We start from the raw sequence: 24,986 nt of genomic DNA, 5'->3' as shown, positions 1-24,986 counted from the left end.
ACCAGTGGGAACAGTGGCTGGTGTGTGCATATACGCCATATCGTGTCTGCAGGAGCAGTGATGGACCAGTGGGAACAGTGACTGGTGTGTGCATATACACCATGGTGTGACAAGACAGACCGACGCACCTGAGGAAACAGGGGTCTTTCGTCCTTGACTTTCTGCACGCAGTCCGCTACTAGTCTCTTCATGGCTTTGGGACAATTCTTGTACAACTTACTAAGATCCGGCACCAGACATCCCCGGCCGACCAAGAATATGATCTAAAGGGAAGGGAAAACATTAATGTGAAGGATTACAGAAACCCAAATATATCCCCGACTGCCCCATATGTCCGCATAGACCCCTGTTCACAACTACAGGGGTCGCAGAACGGCAACACTGGCTACAGACCAGCAAGAGCCGCTGTACCCGATGTGAATTCATGCAATGTCGTCCATTAGGGGAGCAGGCGGCTCCGAGGAGTCACGTGGACAATGGCATCATCCATCGCCGGTCTCTGCACCCACCTGGTCCCGGTCCCTGATGTGAGAATATGGCAACTCCCCGGTCATCAGTTCATACAGGACAATCCCATAAGAATAAACATCCGACTGGAAACTGAAAGGATTATTGTCTTGTAATCGGATCACCTCCGGAGCCTGAGGAGGCAAAACACAAATCTCAGCGAGCGACCTGTGAAGAGGCCCAATAGCCAAAACGTACTGAACACACAAGCCTAAGAAGAGCAGCGCTAAAAGGAATCGGTCACCAGCCTTTTGCCTGATAATGTAGGAGCATAGACCCCGATTCCAGCAACATGTCACTTACTGGGCCGCTTGCTGTAGGTCTTGATAAAAATTACTGTTATGAGCAGATTATAACTAGGGGACTAGTAAACCTGCTGCCTTGTAGTCCTCCATATTAATGGGCTCAGTATAACGCCACCCCCACCACTGATTGGCAGCTTTCTGTGTACGTAGGCAGAAAGCTGCCAATCAGTGTTGTGCAGGGGGGTTATACAGGGCTCAGCATTCAGAGAACTGCAGCAAATAAAACCGTGATTTTATCAAAACTACAACAAGCAGCCCAGTAAGTGACACAATGTTGGAATCAGGCTCTCTGCCTCTACATCATGCTGCTCTCAGATGGGATAGCAAAAACTTGGAAACAAATTCCCTTTTAAAGGGTGGTCCAGGACTTGATAAAAAAAACTTTCACTAGTACTGTGCAGGGACGTGGCCTTAAGGCCCTCATATACATTAGAGGTAGCCAAACCATATTTCAGTGGAATCAGCATACCATCTGATTTGTATGGGGGGAGGAGGGGGGGGGGTGTCACCATTTTTCCCTGCCAGATGATCCTGGTGGAAAAAAGGATTGGGGTAGTAGGAAATTCAATGCCTTATCCTATTATTTTCAGGGCGTCAAGCATCGTCAGCTGGCAGCGGCTTTCTCCTGCCCATTGAAATCACGTGAGCGCACAGGAGAGCACTTGTGTGTCAGGGAGTCGGGAGAAAAAACACTTGGGTGGAGTGATATCGCCTGTGTATGGGCCGCTCTAGTCCTGTGTCATACATGCAGGAATCACAGCTAAGGTCAGCGACTGCATGTACGTCATATCGTGCCCGCAGGACTGGTGACAGACCGGTGGGGACAGTGGGCGTGCTGGTGCGTGCATGTACGTCATATCGTGCCCGCAGGACTGGTGACAGACCGGTGGGGACAGTGGGAGTGCTGGTGCGTGCATGTACGCCATATTGTGCCTGCAGGACTGGTGACAGACCGGTGGGAACAGTAAGAGTGCTGGTGCGTGCATGTACGCCATATTGTGCCCGTAGGACTGGTGACAGACCGGTGGGGACAGTGGGAGTGCTGGTGCGTGCATGTATGCCATATTGTGCCCGTAGGACTGGTGACAGACCGGTGGGGACAGTGGGAGTGCTGGTGCGTGCACGTACGCCATATTGTGCCCGTAGGACTGGTGACAGACCGGTGGGGACAGTGGGAGTGCTGCTGCGTGCATGTACGCCATATTGTGCCCGTAGGACTGGTGACAGACCGGTGGGGACAGTGGGAGTGCTGGTGCGTGCATGTACGCCATATTGTGCCCGTAGGACTGGTGACAGACCGGTGGGGACAGTGGGAGTGCTGGTGCGTGCATGTGCGCCATATCGTGCCCGCAGGACTGGTGACAGACCGGTGGGGACAGTGGGAGTGCTGGTGCGTGCATGTACGTCATATCGTGCCCGCAGGACTGGTGACAGACCGGTGGGGACAGTGGGAGTGCTGGTGCGTGCATGTACGCCATATTGTGCCTGCAGGACTGGTGACAGACCGGTGGGGACAGTGGGAGTGCTGGTGCATGCATGTACGCCATATTGTGCCCATAGGACTGGTGACAGACCGGTGGGGACAGTGGGAGTGCTGGTGCGTGCATGTGCGCCATATTGTGCCTGCAGGACTGGTGACAGACCGGTGGGGACAGTGGGAGTGCTGGTGCGTGCATGTACGCCATATTGTGCCTGCAGGACTGGTGACAGACAGGTGGGGACAGTGGGAGTGCTGGTGCGTGCATGTATGCCATATTGTGCCTGCAGGACTGGTGACAGACCGGTGGGGACAGTGGGAGTGCTGGTGCGTGCATGTACGCCATATTGTGCCTGCAGAACTGGTGACAGACCGATGGGGACAGTGGGAGTGCTGGTGCGTGCATGTACGCCATATTGTGCCTGCAGGACTGGTGACAGACCGGTGGGGACAGTGGGAGTGCTGGTGCGTGCATGTACGCCATATCGTGCTGACTGATCTGTTGTTCGTCGTCTGCTTCCAGTTTTGGTATGACAAGCCGTACATATTGTTACCCGCCTCCATATTTACATCTACTGTGATTAATATCAAACTCTTCATAACAAGATGGATTCCTACAATGAAAACACTATTGTGACAAGTGCCGTCCAGAAATTAACATCGCACCATGTAACCGGTTACACAGCAATGATGTACCTGGCAGTGAAGCCGGCATACAAGGAGCCATTAAACATATCAGCAGCGCACAGCCGCAGCGTGCGACATCGCCACAACTTACCATCCACAGGATTGATCCGGTCGGCTGCTCCACCTGCTGAGAACCGCTCCACCGAGACTTCACCGTGGCCAGTCCAAAATCACCGATTTTCACTGTCAATCCTTCATGCAGAAAGATGTCTGGGTCACAGTAAAGGATCAGCACACGATCTCGGAGCGACGTGCTGCGGCTCTGCAACCGTTCGCTCTCACAGGTCTCATCTGACACATGGAAGAAACTAGTGCATGATGCAAATTTTTTTTTTTTCCCCATGCGCAGATTCGGTCAGTGAAAAATAAAAAAATTGCACGTTTGCACTGCCCCATTGAATAATATTGGTCAGAGTACGGTCCGTTTTTTTTTTCCCACAGACCGTACTCAGACTGAAAATATGGTCGTGTGAAATTGGCCTAACGGGGGGTCCCCAAGCCAGGAAATGAAATTTAACTCCCTGTCCATTAGGAACCACTTAAAGGGAACGTGTCGTCTGTTCATTAAATAAAATTGTTTCATTAAATTTATGCAAATAGATTAACAACATTATTTAAAATGATGCAGTCATTTACCTTTTAATTTTTTTAGGGAGGCCATAAATGGAGATAATTGAAAAAAATAAAATTAAGCACATTTGATGTCGATGCATCCGTAAAAGTCCATTCCATCAAAAATAAGAAATTGTATCGCTGTAATCGATCAGACCTGAAGAATCACATCAGGTTTGTTACCGCAAAATGAACTCTCTAAAAACATAACCCCCAAAAAGCAATAGCAGAATTGGGATTTTTTTTTTTTTCTGCCATTTCACCTGCCTTAAATTTTTTTTTTACCTGTTTTGCAGTAAATTATAATGAATAGTGTCATTCAAGACTACAACTCGTCCCACAAAAAAACAAGCCATCATACGGCTAGGAGGACGGAAAATGAGGATGTAGCATTCCTAACCCTTTAATGAGACCTGACACATGACTTGCGATAAGAATCTAAACCGGAAACCTGTTTCGGGGTGTTTGCCCTTCAGCAGTGCAAAGCAGGAGATCCGATTTTGCTGGGTAACAGAGTATACAAGTAACAGAAATCTCATGTCATTTTCTGAAGACACATTCTCTTTTAAAGGGGATAACAGCACAATTTCTTTGTATAGAACGTACAGAAATCAGAGCTGAACGAGATGATAGGATTATGGATTGGTTTGTGCGATTGAAGAGCACACATCAGAGCTCCGGGCCTGTACTTCAGGGACCCTTTACACCCCCCACATTTCGCTCCAGTAAAGGATACTGTTTGACTTCATGTCTCTGTGGATAATGTTCTTTGCATGTAAATAGCTGCAAGAGAACAAAGGGCTATTAAACATCAAAGAAAGAAAGAAAGAAAGAAAGAATGAATGCAAATAAAAGGAATAACCTGACTTGTCCTCCACAAACTGTCGGCAGGTTGTACACGTTATTGCACAGCCTGGATTGTGCCTTTATACCTCGTACAGCGAGGATGCAAGCTCCGACAAGTCCCCTGCCTGCTGGCACACACTGAGCAAAGCTGACGTTCAGCTCATAATCAGCAAATATCCTGCTTGGCAGAACACATGATGAGCCGTCAAGCAAGAATATCAAGAAATGTATTCACCGAGGACTTGGATCCCAGAGCTTTGAGGGTATGTTCCCACGCAGCAAATACGCCGAGGATTTATGAACTGGCGGACACAGGGAGCAAAGGGCCCCTGTACATAAACAGTGTAAGGGCCCTTTACAGCCCAATCATAGTGCAAAATCCCACCTGCTTTGGAGGTAGAAGTGGCCCCCTTTCCTCTAGGGCCCCTGTGCAGCTGCACCAATGATATGTCCACCCCTGGATTTAAGGGTGGAAATTCTGCTGCGTGTTGCATCCATATGATGTGTATTAAAACTGCAGCATAAATTCACCTTTCAATATGCAACAGGCGACAATTACAGTAATATCTGCAGCAAAAATCGGCACTGTCTGCAGGAATACTTACTCCATGCCTTGCGCCGTCTGCCTGGCAATGTCTATCAGCTGGAACATCTGGAATTTGGTCTCCTGTACATGCAGATGTTTGTAGAGGCTGCTGCCCTCACACCACTGAGTGACAATGGCTAGGTTTTCTTTTGTCATGTAGCCCATAAAAAGCAAAATATTCACATGCCGCGTTTTTCTGTAAGGAGTAAAAAAAAGGAATAATATATAATATATATATATATATATATATATATATATATATTTTAGAATGTAGAGAGAGCTATATAGGAGGCTATAAGGGATTAGGTCAATAAAAAAAAGAAATGTATACCTACACATTAGCGTAAGTTTGTGAATACCGGATGTCAAATATATATATTTTTTTTCATAGCACATATAAAGATGAAATATAAAATTAAAATATATGCACTGGGGGAATGTGTAAGTAGGGAAAAAACTGAATCAGTGATGAAAAATAGTGCACTAATGGGGTACCACAGGGGTCAGTATTGGGCCCTCTTATTACCAGCCTTGTAGAGAGATTCCACACTAAATATCGAATTACATAGAGAATACTAAAATTGTTCCATTAACAACTAAAGATAACAGTATTATTTTACAAAGAATTCTGGATACATCAGGAGATATGGCAGAGAAGTAGCTAATGAGGTGGCACAATAATAACTAAGTTTCTGAATATGAGAAGGGAAATACATGACAAGATAACCCGCAAAATGGGAAAAGAATGGGTAAAACTCAAAGGGAGAAGGACTTAAAAATTTGGGCGGAAGAAAACATTTTCATGCTGCAACAGAAGCAGCCTGACACTGATTGCTAAGGTTAAGATCATGGGGTGCTTTAGATGAAAGAACTCATCAATTTTGGTTGAAGTGGCAAATCTACCGTTTATTGGGGCCTCCCAACCCATCTGTCAGAGGAGGGGGGAGGCGATCAGATTTGTTGGGAGTTTCAATAGAGGATACATATGTTTTCAGGGGAGATGAGCCGCTGCCATACTAGTCTGGCAGCTGCTTTTGCCTCTCAGCAGGGCGCTCATGTGTATGGGGAAGTCAACTGAACGTTCGGTTGACAGTTTCCATATGTATTTCCAGATATAGATTGTAAGGTGCGAGCAGGGTCCTCACTCCTCCTGTAACTGTTAAACTGTGTGTTACTTTGTATTGTTTTTATACAATTTTTTTTTCTTATAGTGTGTAAACTCAACAAATAATTTTTCATGGGATGCTACATTAGTTGCTGTATTATGGGGGTTTCTCCATTAGAGATATTGCGATGTAATAAGGAATGCTGTCTAACAGAGTAGGGGGGGACCACTTGAGCTTCCATAGTAATGAGTAAAGTTGAAGAAAGCAACAAATGACGGGAGAGTTCTCATTTATCAAATACCCATCTCTACTGTTTCCACCATACAACATGAACAATCGTCTCAGCTGAGCATTCCGGAGTTTTCAAAGGGAAGAGTGGAAAAAGCTGCTGCCAAACAGCTCTGGCAGCAGCTTTATCTCCTGAATAAGAAAAGGGTCAGGTGTTGAATTTCAAATGTGCGACCCTTGGACATCTGTCAGGAAGAAGTCAGGAGGCCACAAAGACTGTCAGCTAATCCCATGGATACTGGGGGGCTAAGACAACTATTATGTGCATGGGGGGGGCCTTAACATTTTTTTCATAAATTGTCAGTGTACTCACCTGAGAACAGCAACTTCATTTCTAAAGGCCTGCAACTGTTCAGGGGTGGGATCTGTAACTTTGAGGATTTTTACAGCCACGTCCCCTGAAAGACAGAAGGTTAAATGATTTTGGAATAATTTATGCAAGCAATATGGATTCGGACAACCCGATGACACTTTTCGATTTTGGACCCATAATCACGCTCTGAATATTTTAAGGTTACTTACACAATAGAGGCAGTTAAAAGGCACCGCCATTAAAAGAACGTAAATCTATTACACCGGAAGGGGACGTATTTTCTAATTATCTCCCAAAAACCTGCCTTTCGTTCACTTAAAACAATTAATCGAGTGTCTCCCATTCACATCAGTTAGTTGATTGAAACGATAAAAGTAAGGGTAAAATCAGCAAACAATAAATAAAAAGGGGTTGTCCACCTTTGGAGACCTTACTTTTATTTGGGGTTACCAATAGGATTTGAACCATTTGGCTTTTACAGGCCCTTTGGTTCAACTTTGATGTGATCATAAATTAGCAGAGAGGAGCTCAGAAAAAAACAAGGTAAGAGTTACAAACTCTCTGGTAAGACTGTCACAATGAGCTCACTTACAGATCCCCAGTTAACTCATTCTGCAGATCGTAACAGACCGTGACATACGGAGGGCAAATGGTGCAAATTTTTTTAATGCAAAAATTATTTTTAGCCCCAAACACATACATTTAGGTAAAAAAGATTAGTTACGTTGGCATTTATCTGCCTGATAACCTCTTCCCTCTAGATCAGAAACAGTTAACCGATGCCCCGGCTTCTCTCCAGCCTGTTATTATCCGGCCACTGTTTACTGTCACATCTCGGTATTTTTGGCAAATTACATAGAAACCTAGGCCAGAGGATCATTGCGTTCAAAGTTTATATATATAAGAAACACAAATCTGACTGATGTCACAAGCCTCGTACCCTCAAAACGTCCTTTCTTATAAAACTGCATATTTTGGCCAAGCTTCGCTAACCGCATCATGAATTAAGGAATTGGCCAATTTCTTGGTCGCTACTTTCACCACCGTGCAAGCGAAGCAGAACAAGAGGAGATTTCATGCAGAACTTCTCGACACCTTATCGCCCCTCCCAAAAGCCAAGTGTGCGAGATAAATCTGGGATATTAAGATAAAAACCTAATTAACAAAAAAAAATCTGAAGAATGAGAGTCGTTCTACAGCGCGGCACTGACTACATTCTGATTAGGTGACCAGAAAGTTGATCTTTTTTCTCTTACTGATCAGGAACCTCCTCGTTTGCCTCATCCTACTTCTATTATATTGAATAGTATGTTATTATTGACTCATCGCTCTCTGTGGGAACATCACAGGGCACTGATATGTTGCAGATTTATAAGCAGAGTATAATGCACGGACTGACCGCAGGTCTCTGGACCCAAGCGTTACAGCTTCTTGTATTTCTATGCGGTTATCACGCTCTGGTCAGGAGACCTGCAGCCAGTCCGTGCATTGCGATCTGATCTTGGACATCTGAAGACAGACTTTCCCATTTCTATTAAATTGTAACCAATATTATCAGATTTCAAGTGGGTTTCTCCGGTGACTGCTTGCTGATCGGTGAGGGTCCGACCACAGGGATCTGCACCGATCAGCAGTATGGAGCAGCAGTGCGCATGCCCAACCACCGCTCCATTCAATCCCCATGGGGCTGCTGGAAAAAGCCGAGCGGAGCCCAGTAGAGAAAGACTGGAGCGGCGGTCCACCGTGTACACTGCTGCTCAGTTTTGCAATGTGGATAAAATTTCCCCGTTCAGCCGATCGGTGCGGATCCCAGTGGATCATTAAGTTATCAGACTTGTTTTCACCCGATAAAGTCCTTTTAATTCACACAATTAGGACAAACCAACACTTATCCATAAATTTAATTTATTATGCACGGGGGCTCCCCCCCGGCCAAGCCGGCACAGGGGCTCCCAATTCAGATCACTACAAAGTTTATTGAGGAGGGACCCTTTAATGCATTGTCCTTACACCATAATATACCTGGTATACAAATAATGAAATCTGTGTCCAAAAGACTTGAGTTTTTGTTACCAATGTGGACCATTTTTCCCTGCACTTATACGTAGATCATCCTATTTACCTGGGATAACATTATGAGGCGTGTCTATACAACGCATTTGTCCTCCTGCTAAACACTTTTTACTTTTATATCACCAATGATTCCGATGCACAAAGATTTTGGAGGCGTCGCAGAGACGGGGGTTAATGTGTCCACTGGAACGGTCATCAGGTTCTCCATTTCCTCGTCGAGTCTGAATGTGTATGATGTAATTCCCACTTCGAAGGCAACACCCAAAGTTACAGTCATCGGCCAAAACTTTTTAGTTTTCTCTGTGCATGCGAAGAAGTACAACTATATAGCTGGATGGGGGACACGCCAAATATCGGCAGGAACAAGACAAGCCAGACAATGTTAAAGTACCTTGAGGGCTACGTTCATCTGTGAGAGATGATCACGAGCCACAATCTATGCGAAGGAATCATAGAAACCATATTGCGAACAATGACATATATTGTCATTAAAAGGTTAATCTGATCAGGGACTGGGCACACGTTGTTCTCATTGGAATAGGACAGATGTATATACAATGGGCATGGATTTATATACTGTGACCGAAAGAATGGTGAAAAATAAATCTATACTTACCTTCTGATGGCCCCCGGTGTCCTTGTCTTGGCTTGCCGGCAGCTCGTGGTAGAATAAAGGACCTGCCGACGTCAGCGGTTGCGTGACCCGTCATATGACTAAATGACGTCATGGCAGGTCCTTTTAGACCATCGCGAGCTGCCGGCAAGCCAGGACGGTTCACTATGGACACCAGGGGCAATCAGAAGGCAAGTATAATATTTATTTTATTCTTTTTTTTACAAGTACTATGGTACCCGGGTCCGGAGGAGAGTCTCCTCTTCTCCAAACCCCGGAACAATCCGCACATTGAAACACATGGAATCCGCATGTACAGATCCAGTGATGCGGATTCCATGCGTTCCAATGCAAGTAAATGGCGGCGAAAATGCCACGCTTCTGCAAAATAATTGGTAGTGCTGCGGATTTTTCCGCAATGATAATCCGCAGCAGAAATTTCCGCAGCATGTGCACAGCACATGCGGATTATCATTGGGGAACATGGCAGACCTTCTACCAAGCGTTTTTTAATTGTTTCTGCAGCGGAATTGCCACTGCGGAAACGCTTAAAAAACGCATAGTGGGCACACAGCCTAAACCTAGGCTGGGGGCAGTCAGATTGATTCCTATGATCACCATCACCATCTTTCAGTCCGTTTTTTCCCACGGAACATCTTGATGTTCTTGTACATTAAGTCCGGCTTGTGCCAACAATCCCATGAGTGGACAGGTCACTGCCTCCTACAAGACCAGCACACTCCGCTTCTGCTGCCAAAATGTTGCTCCTCCGTAAATGAGGACTTCTCGCACTAGGAGGCGCTCTGCGGTTTCCATGAGATGTGTCCTGAACTAGTCTTCGCCTCGTACACATCCGCGTCTACAGCTGTAACTCTGGAAGGTTCTTGGCCGACTATTTACTTGTAACATCTGTTAGTCGTCTGCGGGTAGAAGGCACAGAGCAGCCTGTGTCTGCGCGGTGATTACGTCCATTACAATGAACAGTTTATCTGGGATGATGAGTTTGGACACGCATGAATTCTCCACCTGTAATTTAATGTGGCTTTGACAATACGCACGCCGCCATGATTGAAAGTGAATGTGGACATTAATTCGCCTTCAGAGACCATTTTGCAGTCACATTCTGCGGCCACTTGTACATAAGCCGGCACCATCCATGTTTTATGTGACGTGGTTGGACAACAACTTTTGTTTTTTTGGGGGGTGGAAGGGGGGAAACAAAGAAGAAAGTGCCTTACTCACCCTCCCCGGGTCCAATGCAGAGTCTCCACCTCTGCACCATGTGTTTACGGTCAGCAGCATTGACATGTCAATGGCGCTGCAACCAAAAACTAAGCTCAGCAGCTCTGCCAGAGTGGATAGACAAGTTGCTGTGCTCACTGATTAGCAGAAAATACGAGCGCTGCAGCCAATGCTCTGATTTGGGTAAAGGGAGGAGGAGAAGGTGAGCTGTGATACAACCTATTCTTAATGGTGGATTCGGTGTTATCAGCTGTGTATACAGGTGTTATCAGCTGTGTATACAGGCGCTATCAAAACTGCTGAAAAAGTCTTCTGTTAAGGACAGGAAGTATGAGACTAATATCAGACTTACTGGCCAGTGTGATAACTGTAAGATTTCAAAATACTATTTTCATATTTCATTTTATGGAAATTTTATTTAAAAAAAAAAAAAAGAAAAAAGCTCCACAAGTCATTAAAAAAAAAAAAAAAAAAAAATTTTACCATAAAAACTGGGAGTTATTTTCTGATGACACATTCCATTTAAATTGACAGGGAGTTTGTCTCAGACTAGTCTGAAAAATCAATCAATGCTGCTGACCTGCAAGAGGCCATATGGTATGGGGGGGGTTCACTGCTCATTGGGGGAAAAAAAATCTGTATTTTACCTCTGGAAAATGGGTAAAAAAAAATATTCCAAGTATGGGGAAATTGCGGAAAAAGAAAAATTCTGCAATTGTGTTTTTTTTTTTCTTGGGTGGTCGGGGGTGTTTTTTGCAAAATGACCTGGTATCTGGATTCTCAGGTCAGTAAAGTTACGACAATACTAAACTTAAGAAAAGGAAAAAAAATAAATAAATTACTTATATATACACACACACACATACATATATATTTTATACACACACTTTTTTTTTTATAATTTAAGTTGTGAAAAAAAAAAATTCAAAAATATGTTCTTGAGAGAGAAAAAAAAAAAAGTACTTGTGTCACCAATTTCAAGAGACCCATAAAGTTTTTACTTTTTGGTCTGTTCAGTTATTTAAGGACTTCTTTTTTTGGGGGTGGCATGCTGAAATTTTTATTGATACAATTTTGAGATATAACGTTTTGATCGCTTCTTATTGTATTTCTCTGGCAGTGTTGCGGCAACGGAAAAGTTAAAATTTTTATATTTTTAAAAAAACTTCGACTTTTCACTTTAGATCTATAAGGAGACTTCAATCTGCGATCAGCCGATCACTTCTATTATATACTGTAATTCCACTGTGCTTTGTGGTTTGAAAAAGGATTATCAAAAATTAGTGAAAATAAAATCTAGACCTTCAGCAACTGCAACTGCAACTTAATGCAATTAACTAAAAATACAAAAATAACTTGGACATGCTTATGCACATGACATGTTTAATCTGCCGGCGGAGCCGCTGAAGCTTTCTATCACAAAGCCGGTGTTTTTTTCTGTTTTTTTTCCATGAAATGGCTCTGCTGGCGGATTTGCAGCAGTTTTCGCGATGGGGAGGGGTCCAACTGCTAGAAGCCCCACTGACTAACAGAATGCAACCAGCATGCGCCTGCTCAAGCTCTGCTCCATTTCATCAATGGTGTCATCTTCCCCATCAACCAATAGTTACTACCTATCGGGTGGATAGGGTGAATACCAGTAGTAGTTCTTCATAACTAGAGGACCCCCTTGGCCCTGATGAGAAGGTTAGCAGCTTTTTTTTTCCAGAACCCATTCAATGCTTACCGTGCCATTTGCCTTTGTATACTGTCCCAAACGATCCCGATCCTATTCTGGACGAAAGCATTACCTCACTTGCCTCTATTTCCCAGTAGTAACTGGAATCTCTTTGCCCACGGGAGCGCTGTAAAAATAAACAATACTACATATGTGACTTCGGCAACTCTACTGTATATCTGATCACCTAAATAACTTAGTAGACTCATGCTCGAGCACCACTGCCTCTCCCGCACCACTGCCTCTCCCGCACCACTGCCTCTCCCGCACCACTGCCTCTCCCGCACCACTGCCTCTCCCGCACCACTGCCTCTCCCGCACCACTGCCTCTCCCGCACCACTGCCTCTCCCGCACCACTGCCTCTCCCGCACCACTGCCTCTCCCGCACCACTGCCTCTCCCGCACCACTGCCTCTCCCGCACCACTGCCTCTCCCGCACCACTGCCTCTCCCACACCACTGCCTCTCCCACACCACTGCCTCTCCCACACCACTGCCTCTCCCACACCACTCAGTTCACACCTTGGTCCTCATGGCACCTACAAGCATGTCCAAAGCCTCCAAAAACACTCACTATTTTATTTTTCTCCTGGCTGCTGGACACCGCAGATTTCTCTCTATGCGTCGGAGCTGGAGTTTTGGACTGGGACCATCCTGTCGGACTCATGTTATTTGGACTCCCTGACAATGAAAAGAGAAAAGATTAGGGCGATACTGAAAAAAACAAAAAAAAATAATCCACAATCATAACCAGGCAAGGATTCTCTTACCTGATTCACTATGTGTCCTTACAGCATCCTGCAACACAAAGCACAGAATTATCAATACAACTCCACGGGGGTACAGCAAATGGAGGTCGGTTGGCATCAAAAACAACGTGGCACCAGCGCTTGTAGAAATGAAGAACGCTAACAATTAAAGATCAGTTACAATTCTGCAATTTTAAACAAATGTTAATTTAGAAAAAAGTAAAAAAAAAAAAAAAAAAAATTAAACTACAGTACTGGTTTCCAAAAATATAATGCTTCAAAACGCACCCGGTCGCAATGTTCCTTTGACATTTCTTTTCCTTTAGTGGTTTATGTGACTTCCTTCCAAGAGATTAGCATTTAAACTTTACAATAGCAAACTTGCAATTATGTAAATTGTGGGGGAAAAAGCAAAAATACTGACGGGCGCCACATGTTGTTTAAACTCCTTTTTGTTAAACAGCTCATTATTCCAGCAGGTTAGATGCTGCACACTTTGCATGCTGTAGTAGAAGGCTCGGTCGCGTTTATCCTCCTCGTCTATCTCCCCAGCCATATTACCAGATGTATTTGGATCAGTACACCATGCAAAACAAGACTGGACGGAGGGCTTTGACGAGTGGAGAACCCAAAATGGGTCAGTCCAAATGTGAGATTACAACAGGTTGGACAGAAGTCACAGTCGTCTGACCTGATCTTACACGGATAACCCTCTGCTCCGGTTCCAAAAAAAAGATTCTCCAGTCGGCAAAACTTGTGGAGAAATGAGTAGAAATGACACAAACAAGCTATTAACCAAGACCAGAAAGTCACAGAAGTTAAATCCCGAGCAACACAACAAGATCCAAAGCCACAAATACCTACTCTGCCCCACAAACAAAAACGTCTGGATCTGGACCTTGGAGAAGTATTGAGCCAGTTATTCTAGCCAGAGGAAATGAAAGATGAAAATCAACAGGAGGCAACATATAAGATGAGAAGAAGAAGGAAAAGTCAGACTTTAGTGTAAGATATCCTATAGAGTAAGTTCGGCCAAAATCCACCAACTTTGGCAGCACCGGCGAACCATCTACTGTGTTCTGGATATTCGTCAACATTCATTTGGCCTATGTTATAATAAAAAGATCAGACCTGTTGAATTTCAACATGCCCAATACTTCATTCTCACGGAAAATAAGCCACTGTTAGATGTGTCTGGCAGCCACGTACTCCCCTCTCCCCATTCAGAATGGTTAGCGGGGAATAGCGGTCATACAGCCATTGAATACAAATGACCACCTATAGAGTGGTAGTATAAGATTAGAAAAGCCTAACGGCTTTCTTCTAGAAACTGTGCAACATGCCCATTTACTCATATGGATGAGCTGCCGTATAGGGCCACTATTAAAGGGGTTGTCCAGTCTAAGGAGAAAAGTCTGCAGTCTGTATGTGACTGCCAAATCACGTCAGCGAGCAATATGCCCACTGTCATGATTCCTTGTGTGTGCAGTCACATGCTAACTAGTCTGACACAGCGAGAACAAGTCTAGTCGGCACAGGACCGCAAGTGTGCAAATCACATATGCGTGGACATGTGACCACAGGGAATCACGACAGTGTGCACACTGCCACCATTCTGCAGTCACAGACTTTTCTTCTTCGACCGGACAGCACCTTTAAAAGAAATGCTTTTTATGAAGCAAAGCTACATATTACTACTTGTACATATTATTGCTACTTTCTAAGGTATCAACTTGTAGCGAACTCCATGTAACGTAAGAAAAGGGAGAAAAGGTATTACCTCGATCATTCTGCTGTCCACGGGCATCGTGGTGCTGACCATGTGGACGTTGGGGGTGGACGTGGACCTTTGTCGCTGAGAAAGGGAACACTCTGACGACGGACTGGGCGTTGTGAAGTTGAAGGCGTGAGGTGTAGAATATCTGTGCTGGGAGCTGGATAAATAGAAAATGACACCTAGAATGACCAAATGACCCCAAGGACAGATTCTAGCAGTCTGCATACCCACAGGGGGCGCTAGAGAGTTTTCTTATACTTTTTTTTTTTTATCCTCAAGGAGCATAGAAGGAGCTGTATCAAGACTGATGAATGCGCTGCTTCACTGTGGGAGGAGAGGACGCTCTAAGATACCGGATCAGGGAAGAAAACTCAAAGGGAGCCAACGTGACTGGCAAAAAGTAACAGATGCTAAAAACCTAGCCCAGAAACTAATGGCAGAAGAATTAGGCTATGTTCACACATTGCGTTTTTTTTTTTTTTTTTTTTTTGCTTTTAAATGAAAATAAACTGCATTTTACAGTACCAGCAAAAGATATGCAATTACAGAAATCCCATATACACGTTTTTTTTTCCCTGTCTGAATTGGAAAACCTCTGCGTTTTTTTTTTTAAATCTGAAGCATGGCAATTTTTCAGTATTTTTCACCCAAAGCAATGAGAAAGTGAAAAAGCACTGCAAAAAAATGCAACGGCGTTTTTGAAGCTTTTTTTTTTTAGTGAATACAATTAGCTTATTAAACTTGTACTGTACACAAAGAACATGTAATCAACCGCAAAAAAAGTGTGAAAAAAAAAACAGGCGTTTCGAACGTAGTGTTTATTCTGCTAAGAGAGCAGGTTTTGGCTGCAGAAAAAAAAAAAGCAGCAATAAAGCTGAACATATTTTTATTTGCTAAAACTATTACTGCTGGAGTGTTGAAGGGACATTATACATAAACTTTTTTTTGTCAAGTTTTATTCGCTGATTATTTTTGGGTCAAATTTATCAAAATGTTGCCCGCTGTTCATAAGTTTTGTGCAAAATCAAAAATTGTCTTTTTTTTCCCCTGCCTGTTTTTGTGACTTTTTAAATGCAAAAATTTACACAGGAATAGAAGAAATCACTCCGGAAGGGGACTATAGTAAATTTGTAGCAAGTTTATCAACTTTTTAAAGGTGAAAACATTTGGAAACGTAAAATATAACACAAAAAAAAAAACAAACAAACAGGCCAACACATAGACTTAAAAAAAAAAATGTATCAATAGAAAGACGAATTTTGCACAAAAAAAAAATGCTCAAAAGCACCAACTCAACAAAAAAACAGTGCAAATACAATAATGAATCGGACCCTGTGACTGTGCATATAATTAGGTTATAACTGTGCCAATAATTACATATAAAAATTATTCTGTGTACAAGAGAACTATTATAAAATATTATATCTAAAAAATAAAAAATAAATAATAAATAATAAAAAAAAATCGCCTTGTTTCCTGCCCATCACACACATAAATTAAGTTAATGTACCTTGCAGGGCCACGGACTGATTCTCTCATCCGTCGCATCGATGGTAATGAAGGCGTGCTGCCGTCTACGTTATTTGGGTTAGGAAATAATCTGCTAAGAGATAAAACACAGCACCATAGAATGAGAAAGAATATTATCCCCACGCGTTTCAAGTTACTAAAAAAATCAAATTTAAAAATATAATGAAAAAACAATAGTCAACCCCTAATTTTTTTTTTTTTAGAAGCCAAGAAGTGATCTTTTGGAAGGCAGAGGGGCTCCAGGCTTGGTCTCTTTAGCTTGAGAAGAGACCATGGGGTTTGAAATGCGCCTCCGCCTAATGTGATTTTAAATCCTTTTCCTAATTTTCACCATGATTTTACAATTTTTGAAAGATATTTTAAATTCCCTGGGATTACACAAGCCCTCATAAGAATAGGTAGACTGAAAAATAAAAAAGTTATGGCTCTTGGAAGGAAGGTAGTAAAAAAACAACAAAAAGCTAAAAAACACAAAAACAAATAATGGACTGGTTATGAGGGGGGTTGGCTTATAACATACAAAAAGGTGGGATGCAAACGGACCAGGAAAATACAATCTGTATCCTGTATCTTAAGTATACAGTTAATGATATACATCTCTTTAGGCGATATCACATTTTTGGTAGTTTTAATAAAATATGTAATTTTTGATTTTATCTACCCTAACCCATCCCACACATGACAGAGTAACTTCTAAGCTCCTCTATAGGACTTGATTTAAAGGTATTATTTCACCAGGTTTTTCCCACCAAATCTGAAAGCACCATAATTTAAGAGACCCTGACTCCAGAGATGTATCACTTACTGGGCTGCTTTCTGTAGTTTTGATAAAATCACTTAGCAGGAGATCATCAATAGAGGACTAGGTGTCTGGTGCCATGTAGTCCTCCAGCTCAGTGTAACCCCGCCCACACCACTGATTGGCTGATTTTTGTGAACACTGCACATAGACAGAAAGCAGCCAATCAAAGCAGTGTGGGCGGAGTTATACACAGCTCCGCATTCAGTGAACTGGTAGGTTTGCCGTGATTTTTTTTTATCAAAACCACAGCAAGCAGCCTAGTAAGTGACACAGTGGGGCAGCAAAAACCTGTTGACAGATTCGCTTTAATAATCTGACTTGTGCCAGGACTATAGAAAAGCACAAAACTGGGGAGCTTATATTTACAGGAGTTTTTTTATTTATCTTTAAGATGGAGAGGGCTTTTGAGTTGACACTAAGGTCTGGGTGGTCTTCGAGTAGATGGGGTTAAATAAAAAGCTAAACAGCAACTGATGACAGAATCCACAAAGTCTGATGGAGCGGTGAACATGCGATAGAAATTAATGAGCTAATTATTTACATTCTGGATACGAGCCGCGCTGGCGCTGCTCCCCTCGGCCTCCTTTCTATTCCAGCATGATGAAAGCCTCCGGTAATGAGTTCGACGGAGGCCGTGTTTATGCCCTTTTTGCTCATCCCGCTGTCATTTCATTTACAATAATAACTTTGTTTAAAAATAGAATAAACTGGTTCATCCAGATGTTTCCCAAGTACCGGAATATCTACTCATCCTATATTAGGACGGACAGACACTTTCCGAGCCGCGCTGTAAATGAAGCAGATACTAGCAGTGTGCCCGGTGCACCGCTAAACTCACAGCAACTGTCGGATGTTGCTCCAGTCCACGCACATGGTCGGGACCTTGGTGCTGCAGTGCTCGTGGAACTTGTACCCACACGTCTGACACCGGAAACCATTCAGAAGAAATTTCTGGCAGATGTCACAGAAGGCCAACTTCAAAAAGGTCTTTCGTACCTGAGAAAATAAATGCAGATCAGCCAAAGCCTTTACCGTATTAATTTGGAGATGAGCGAATCGATTCAATGAAAATCTAAATTTTTAGAAATCTCAAAAAGCTTCCCCATAATAAAATCACATGGTATAACAAAAATAAGCAGGAGAGACCATCATAACCTGTATAAAAGCAGAGGCAGGGAATGCAGCAGCCATTTGGATAGTGAGAGGACGTCACAGCTCTCAAATTATTAGAAAAGCAGCGAAAACCATAAAACACTGAAAAAACAATACAGATAGTGTGTGTGACAGCACAGCAGTGCGGATTAGTGTGTGATTGACAGACAATAACATGTAGGAGAGTCACTGTGTTACAGGTTTAACATCAATTTACCCATAGCCGTATACATTGAGGTCACTTTGACATTACCAAGTCTATGTTAAAGAGCTTGAAAAATATTGGATACAGCCCTAGGAAACCTCAGAGTATCAGATACGTTTTATTGCACTCTGAAGCCTGAATTGTGTGTATTTCAAGATGAAAATTTTGGTCCACTTTAAAAGATTTGCACGGTTTACTCTGTCTATTGCTGGCTGAAGAATGAGTTACCTGAGAATCAGTCAGTGAGCTCGATCTGCCCCATCCTCTGAGGGGGAAACTATCAGCCTCATAAGGAACCATTTTGGTGCCGAAACGTGTTGGGACAATAAGGGACCATTTTGGAACAATACAGAACCATTTTGGAACACAAAAGACTTCATTTATTGCAGCGCAGGCCACTCAATGTAATTTCGTCCTCCTCTACTATAAATCTTATTTGTCGTTTTCTGAGCTCCTCTCTGCTGATTTATGACCACAAACCACATCAAAGTTAAAATGTGCAGGTGGAACAAAAAGCCTGTAAAAGCCAAACTGTACAAACTTTGTTATGAAACCCAATTGTTTGCACACAATGAGCCACCATTAATACGTTCCCCTCACTTCTCCAGTGCTACGTGCTGCTCATCCCTGGCCTATAAAATTATAAGTAGAAACCAGACACAGACAAAAAAGTCAGGGACCAAATAGTAGGAGGCCCCATAGAAGGACTTTGTGGATAGCATGCGACTCCGGGGGCTGCAGGTTGTACACCCCTGATATATACCCATCTATTGATTCACCCAATTGAAGATGTTGGGTGCTAAAGTACATGAGAAGAAGTGACTGACGACAGTGGACGATAACCGATATGCGACTTTTCTCTTTAGAAAACCGCCGATTATTGACTTTTGAGTTCACCAGCTGTGCGCCACAAGTCGATGTATTTAAAGAACCACGTAGGTCTTTTGGGATCATGTCGGACTAAAATCTAGAGCCAAGGTCAGTAGCGACTGCATGGGCCACCTGACTCTCCCTTAACAATTGATACCATGGAACACCGAGAAGAATCATAGTTTTCCTCCGGACAGAGATCTGTTGCAGCCGATTACTCCACTCTCCCCATAGAAAACACATATAGGATTGGACAAGACAAGATTGCATGTTCTGGAGCAGGATTGCTGGCCAAATATTGTGTATGGTATATGGCACTCCCATTAAAGTTCTTATCCTTTTAATATATTGCAATGATCATATTATATAGCACTGTGTACTTACAATTGCTCATTTTGCCTTTCTACCCAGCTAATTCTTCTCTTTTCTCTGCTCTATTTAGAAACAGGAAGTCTCTTGTCCGTGCATTGATCACCCCCTCTCCAACTCCTTGACCCACCTGCCCCCTACTCCCCCCTGCCAGGGACTTTTGCAGTGATTCGACGTGTGCAGAGAAAATTGACCTCCTGTTTCTCCATAGAGCTTAGAAGGGATTCAGCTAGTCAGTTTTTAATCACGTGATGTCACAGACCTAATGGAAACGAGAAGAATTATCTGGGTAGAAAGGCAAAATGAGCAATTGTAAGTACACAGTGCCATATAATATGATGGCTGCAATATATTAAGAGGATAACAATTTTGATAGGAGGAGGAGGAGGGCTTATTTAATATTAGCTTATGAACACTTGTTATTCGTCTGCCTTTACTATAGGTACTGTACAGTATTTGTAGAGGAGAATATACATTACAGGAAAGACAACAGGAATATAAAAAAAAATAAACTGGTGGTTAATGCAAAAAATAAACGAGTCACAGATGAAGAGATAAAAGGAGGATACAAAGCAAGGACATAATGAAACTTACAAAATTATGGGTTGTGAGTGGGACATGATCCAAGAAATCCACTTGCAGCTCTGCCCCTATTAATGACATGGCATCGGTGCTCCAGTCCAGCCGCTGTTTTCTGATGGAACGTACAACGCATTAAAACATGACAAAGCAAGGAAAAATGCTACAAATGAGAACGCAAAGCACTATGGACCAGGAGCAAACGGAGGACAGGAAAAGCTGCGCAGGATTTTCTTTATCTCCACGTTGTGGGTTTAGAAGAATATTTCTCTTCATGTATTTACAGAGGAACAGAGATTATCAGCCAGCAGGAAGCCAGCGCCGCTCCAGCAGTTCCTTCTATCTGCTTCATTGGCATCATGTTTCCCAGAAAGCTGTGAAACTCCATAACTTCCTGAGCGTTAAACACTCACAAGCTCCCCGTACGCACAAGTCTACCAACGGTCGTACCTGCCGATATCAACGGGATTGGCCAACGGTTTAATGTGTATGGGATGGGGATACCAGCCGACTGATGGTCAGGAGAGATGCCGATCAGGCATTTCCGATTTCAGACTACCGATGGCATTGTTCTCCCAGAGATAAGGCGCCAGCCAACGTGTCAACTATCGGCTCTCTCATAGAGAACACAATAACGCTCCGCTGAATGAGAGCTCCTGTGTATGGGAGAAACAATCGAGATGGCAGTCAACCGAACGATCGGCCAAAGCATCAATCGGCCAACAGCCATCTAATGACCATGGTTAGCTTAAGCCTTACTCAACCATACAGAGTTCAGCAAACCGACCCAAACTCTCAAGGACCAGGGTACTGGCACCATCCCCCCAAGGCCTCCCAGAGCCAAGGCTTCTTGCCTTCCACCACCAAAAGCCTTCCATAGTCAAAGCCACTTGACACCTGGTTCGCGAAGCCTACTGTGGTCAAGGCCGCTTTCGCTAACCCCTCCAAGCTTCCGATTGCCTCACAACCCAATCCTCCTGGGGTCCTGGCTGATTCCCCTCTACCCCCACTCTCACAGAGGAGGTCCCAGCTCTACATCTAAAAAAAAAAAAAATTTTTTTGGTCACCACTGTACCAGATTCATCAAGACCTATCTTGATGAAGACGCCACTCGAGTCCGCTGAGTCAAATTCATGCAACGGTGCATGCGTGTTCATCATGTTGAATTTGCTGCATATTTCAGCTGCCATCACAAAAGTTTTACTCCAGTTTGAGCTTTGAGAACATGTCTGTTGAAATTTAAGTTGCTTTTTTGGTGTAAATTAGGATTAATGTATTTGCCGTACTCTACCACAACTCTAACGGTTACAGAAGACCATTCAATGGGTTTTTAATTCGGCAATGCTCCACTGATTCTGGAACAGTTTTTCTTTTTTTTCTACGCCCCTCCATTCCAAAGTTATGTTCCCCTAATAATAATTAGGCAGATTTTCCCTTCACCAATTGGGCATATATCACAAAACTACTTTGTGGGCAAGGCCGTGTTTTGATTGGCTATAGTCAGGGGCGAAAAAGTAAACACCCACAGAAAAGTTGGGTGGTACACGCCCTGGTGCTAGAAGGAAAAATTAGCATCTTTATTTCCTGGGGACATAACTTTGGAATAGAGGGGCACAAAATGAAAACAAAAACTTTTTCCAAATCAGTGGAGCAGCACCAATTAGAAGAGCTACACTACCGTTCAAAAGTTTGGGGTCATTTAGAAATTTAATTTTTGAAGGAAAAGCACATTTTTTTTCAATGAAGCTAACATTAAATGAATCAGAAATACACTCTATACATTGTTAATGTGGTAAATGACTATTCTAGCTACAAATGTCTTGTTTTTATTGCAATATCTACATAGGTGTATAGAGGCCCATTTCCAACAACCACCACTCCAGTGTTTTATTGGTACACTGTGCTTGCTAACTGTGTAAGAAGGCTAATGGATGTTTAGAAAACCCTAGAAAACCCTTGCACAAGTATGTTAGCCCAGCTGAAAACGGTTCGGCTGATTTGAGAAGCTATAAAATTGACCTTCCTTTGAGCTAGTTGAGAATCTGGAGCATTACATTTGTTTGTTCAATGAAACTCTCAAAATGGCTGGAAAGAGAGAACTTTCATGTGAAACTCGACAGTCTATTCTTGTTCTTAGAAATGAAGACTATTCCATGCGAGAAATTGCCAAGAAACTGAAGATTTCCTACAACAGTGTGTTGTACTCCCTTCAGAGGAGAGCACAAACAGGCTCTAACCAGAGTAGAAAGAGAAGTGGGAGGCCCAGCTGCACAACTGAGCAACAAGACAAGTACATTAGAGTCTCTAGTTTGAGAAATTAACGCCTCAACTAGCAGCTTCATTAAATAGTACACGCACAACGCCAGTGTCAATGTCTACAGTGAAGAGGCGACTCCGGGATGCTGGCCTTCAGGGAAAAGTGGCAAAGAAAAGCCATATCTGAGACTGGCTAATAAAAGGAAAAGATTAATATGGGCAAAAGAACAGAGACATTGGACAGAGGAAGATTGGAAAAAAGTTTTATGGACAGACGAATCAAAGTTTGAGGTGTTTGGATCACACAGAAGAACATTTGTGAGACGCAGAACAACTGAAAAGATGCTGGAAGAGTGCCTGATGCCATCTGTCAAGCATGGTGGAGGTAATGTGATGGTCTGGGGTTGCTTTGGTGCTGGTAAAGTGGGCGATTTGTACAAGGTAAATGGGTTTTTGAATAAGGAAGGCTATCACTCCATTTTGCAATGCCATGCCATACCCTGTGGACAGTGCTTGATTGGAGCCAATTTCATCCTACAACAGGACAATGACCCAAAGCACACCTCCAAATTATGCATGAACTATTTAGGGAAGAAGCAGGTAGCTGGTATTCTATCTGTAATGGAGTGGCCAGCACAGTCACAAGATCTCAACCCCATTGAGCTGTTGTGGGAGCAGCTTGACCGTATGGTACCCAAGAAGTGCCCATCAAGCCAATCCAACTTGTGAGAGGGGCTTCAGGAAGCATGGGGGGAAATTTCTCAAGATGACCTCAGCAAATTAACAGCTAGAATGCCAAAGGTCTGCAATGCTGGAATTGCTGCTAAGGGAGCATTCTGTGACGAAAGCAAAGTTTGAAGGAGAAAATGTATTCTTTCTAATAAAAATCATTATTTCTAACCTTGTCAATGTCTGGACTATATTTTCTAATCATTTTGCAACTCATTCGATAAATAAAAGTATGAGTTTTCATGGAAAACACAAAATTGTCTGGGTGACCCCAAACTTTTGAACGGTAGTGTATGTTTAAATATAAAAGAAAAATATATCAAAAAGGTCCTATTAAAGTTTTGCTTAAAGTTGGCGGTACTAGAGTAAAATCGGTAAATGTTAAGCAAAAAAATTTTTACGACATTGAAAGAAGTTTTAGGGCAGAAAACTTAAAAACTACTTGATGAATCATGGCTTGTGTTTATTATTTTAGGGTAACTAGGTCAGGGGAATTATTGGTGCGAGTATCTTTTTTTTTTGCCAGCGATCACTTGACCACCCGGTTAATCGGTGGCGCAGCCTGTACTCCGCAGACAGCACTCTATTTTCCCGTTACACTTTCCTACAGGTCTTACATTAGATACAAGGTAACAAAGTGTGTTCTGCATTAATGCAGTCGTATGAACCCATAAATAGATTCAAAGTGTGGCCCCCAGGCAAAGTGCTAGATTTAGTGGGTCCACGCACAACTGTCCTGGCCTCGGTACACACCTCAAGTTCTATTTGTGAATTTCAATGGAATATTTGGAAAGGCCAAGCTAGAAAGTCATTGTATCTGTTGGCTGACAAACAGCAGTCACACAAATCCCACAGGAATAAGTTTTGTGACTTGTCCCCACCTACAGAAACTTGGTATCTGATTACCTCAACCATAACAAAACTTGCACTGGGAAACGTCCCAGCAACTGCAGCCTGGGAGCGAGCGCGCGCTGGGAGGGAACAGTGCAGCTCCCAGCAGATACTCCGCTCCACTTAGAAGCAGAATCCTTTCACGTGGCTGAGCAATTTACATTACGGCTCGTGACACACTTGACCAGGCAAATGAAGGGGATGGAGGGAGAGAAGTTCTTAAAGGCAATGTACAACTTCACAGAATTAGTTTTCATTTGCTTCCTAAGTACAACGTTAAGCGACTTTCTAAAGATAGAGATCAGAATTCCTGCTCCTGACAGATCTCTCCGCTCTCTCTCTTTGCTCTCACTTAGACCAGTCATTAAAAATGACCACCAAATCTACACGCAAATCGATAGGTGGTTCTTTTTTGTAACCGCCTATTTATAGGATCGTTCTGTGCACATGGAACATCATGTTCTTGACAGCACAGTCTGCTGATGTGCTACCGATTGACTCGTTTGTTGGGTGGGTGAGTTCCCACCTGTTCAGACAGGCTGATAACTGGAAAAGGAGGGTTCCTTGGAATGTTAGTTCATCATTATATGCCCGTTTAAATGGGCATTTAGAGATAGCAGCAGGGAGGGAGATTGTACTCAGATCTGCATTGGAGAGAGGGGAAAGTATCTGAAGTTTTATGGAGAGCAGAGAAAACTTTAACAG

At 43.2% G+C, this 24,986-nt stretch overlaps 1 protein-coding gene across 3 annotated transcripts in view; it reads right to left on the bottom strand.

Moving 5' to 3' along the window:
- RAF1 (Raf-1 proto-oncogene, serine/threonine kinase) overlaps nucleotides 1-24,986 on the bottom strand; it is a 78,731-nt gene that overhangs the window by 3,173 nt on the left and 50,572 nt on the right. For 2 of the 3 annotated variants that reach the window (XM_073644495.1, XM_073644494.1), the window contains 13 exons: nucleotides 20,421-20,520; nucleotides 18,069-18,226; nucleotides 16,409-16,501; nucleotides 14,902-15,055; nucleotides 13,143-13,170; nucleotides 12,947-13,053; nucleotides 12,382-12,499; nucleotides 6,728-6,812; nucleotides 5,040-5,216; nucleotides 4,325-4,371; nucleotides 3,068-3,186; nucleotides 510-641; nucleotides 129-263 (listed from right to left, as the gene is read on the bottom strand). In XM_073644495.1, coding sequence (XP_073500596.1) covers nucleotides 129-263; nucleotides 510-641; nucleotides 3,068-3,186; nucleotides 4,325-4,371; nucleotides 5,040-5,216; nucleotides 6,728-6,812; nucleotides 12,382-12,499; nucleotides 12,947-13,053; nucleotides 13,143-13,170; nucleotides 14,902-15,055; nucleotides 16,409-16,501; nucleotides 18,069-18,226; nucleotides 20,421-20,520 — 1,453 coding nt within the window. The remainder of the gene's footprint in view (nucleotides 1-128; nucleotides 264-509; nucleotides 642-3,067; nucleotides 3,187-4,324; nucleotides 4,372-5,039; nucleotides 5,217-6,727; nucleotides 6,813-12,381; nucleotides 12,500-12,946; nucleotides 13,054-13,142; nucleotides 13,171-14,901; nucleotides 15,056-16,408; nucleotides 16,502-18,068; nucleotides 18,227-20,420; nucleotides 20,521-24,986) is intronic. The other variant, XM_073644496.1, reaches the window with a different exon arrangement.

The sequence above is a fragment of the Phyllobates terribilis genome, unplaced genomic scaffold, assembly GCF_046119375.1.
Source record: "Phyllobates terribilis strain yellow unplaced genomic scaffold, ASM4611937v1 Scaffold_8__6_contigs__length_399053987, whole genome shotgun sequence".
Taxonomy (NCBI): domain Eukaryota; kingdom Metazoa; phylum Chordata; class Amphibia; order Anura; family Dendrobatidae; genus Phyllobates; species Phyllobates terribilis.
This window is presented reverse-complemented; position numbering and strand designations above follow the sequence as displayed.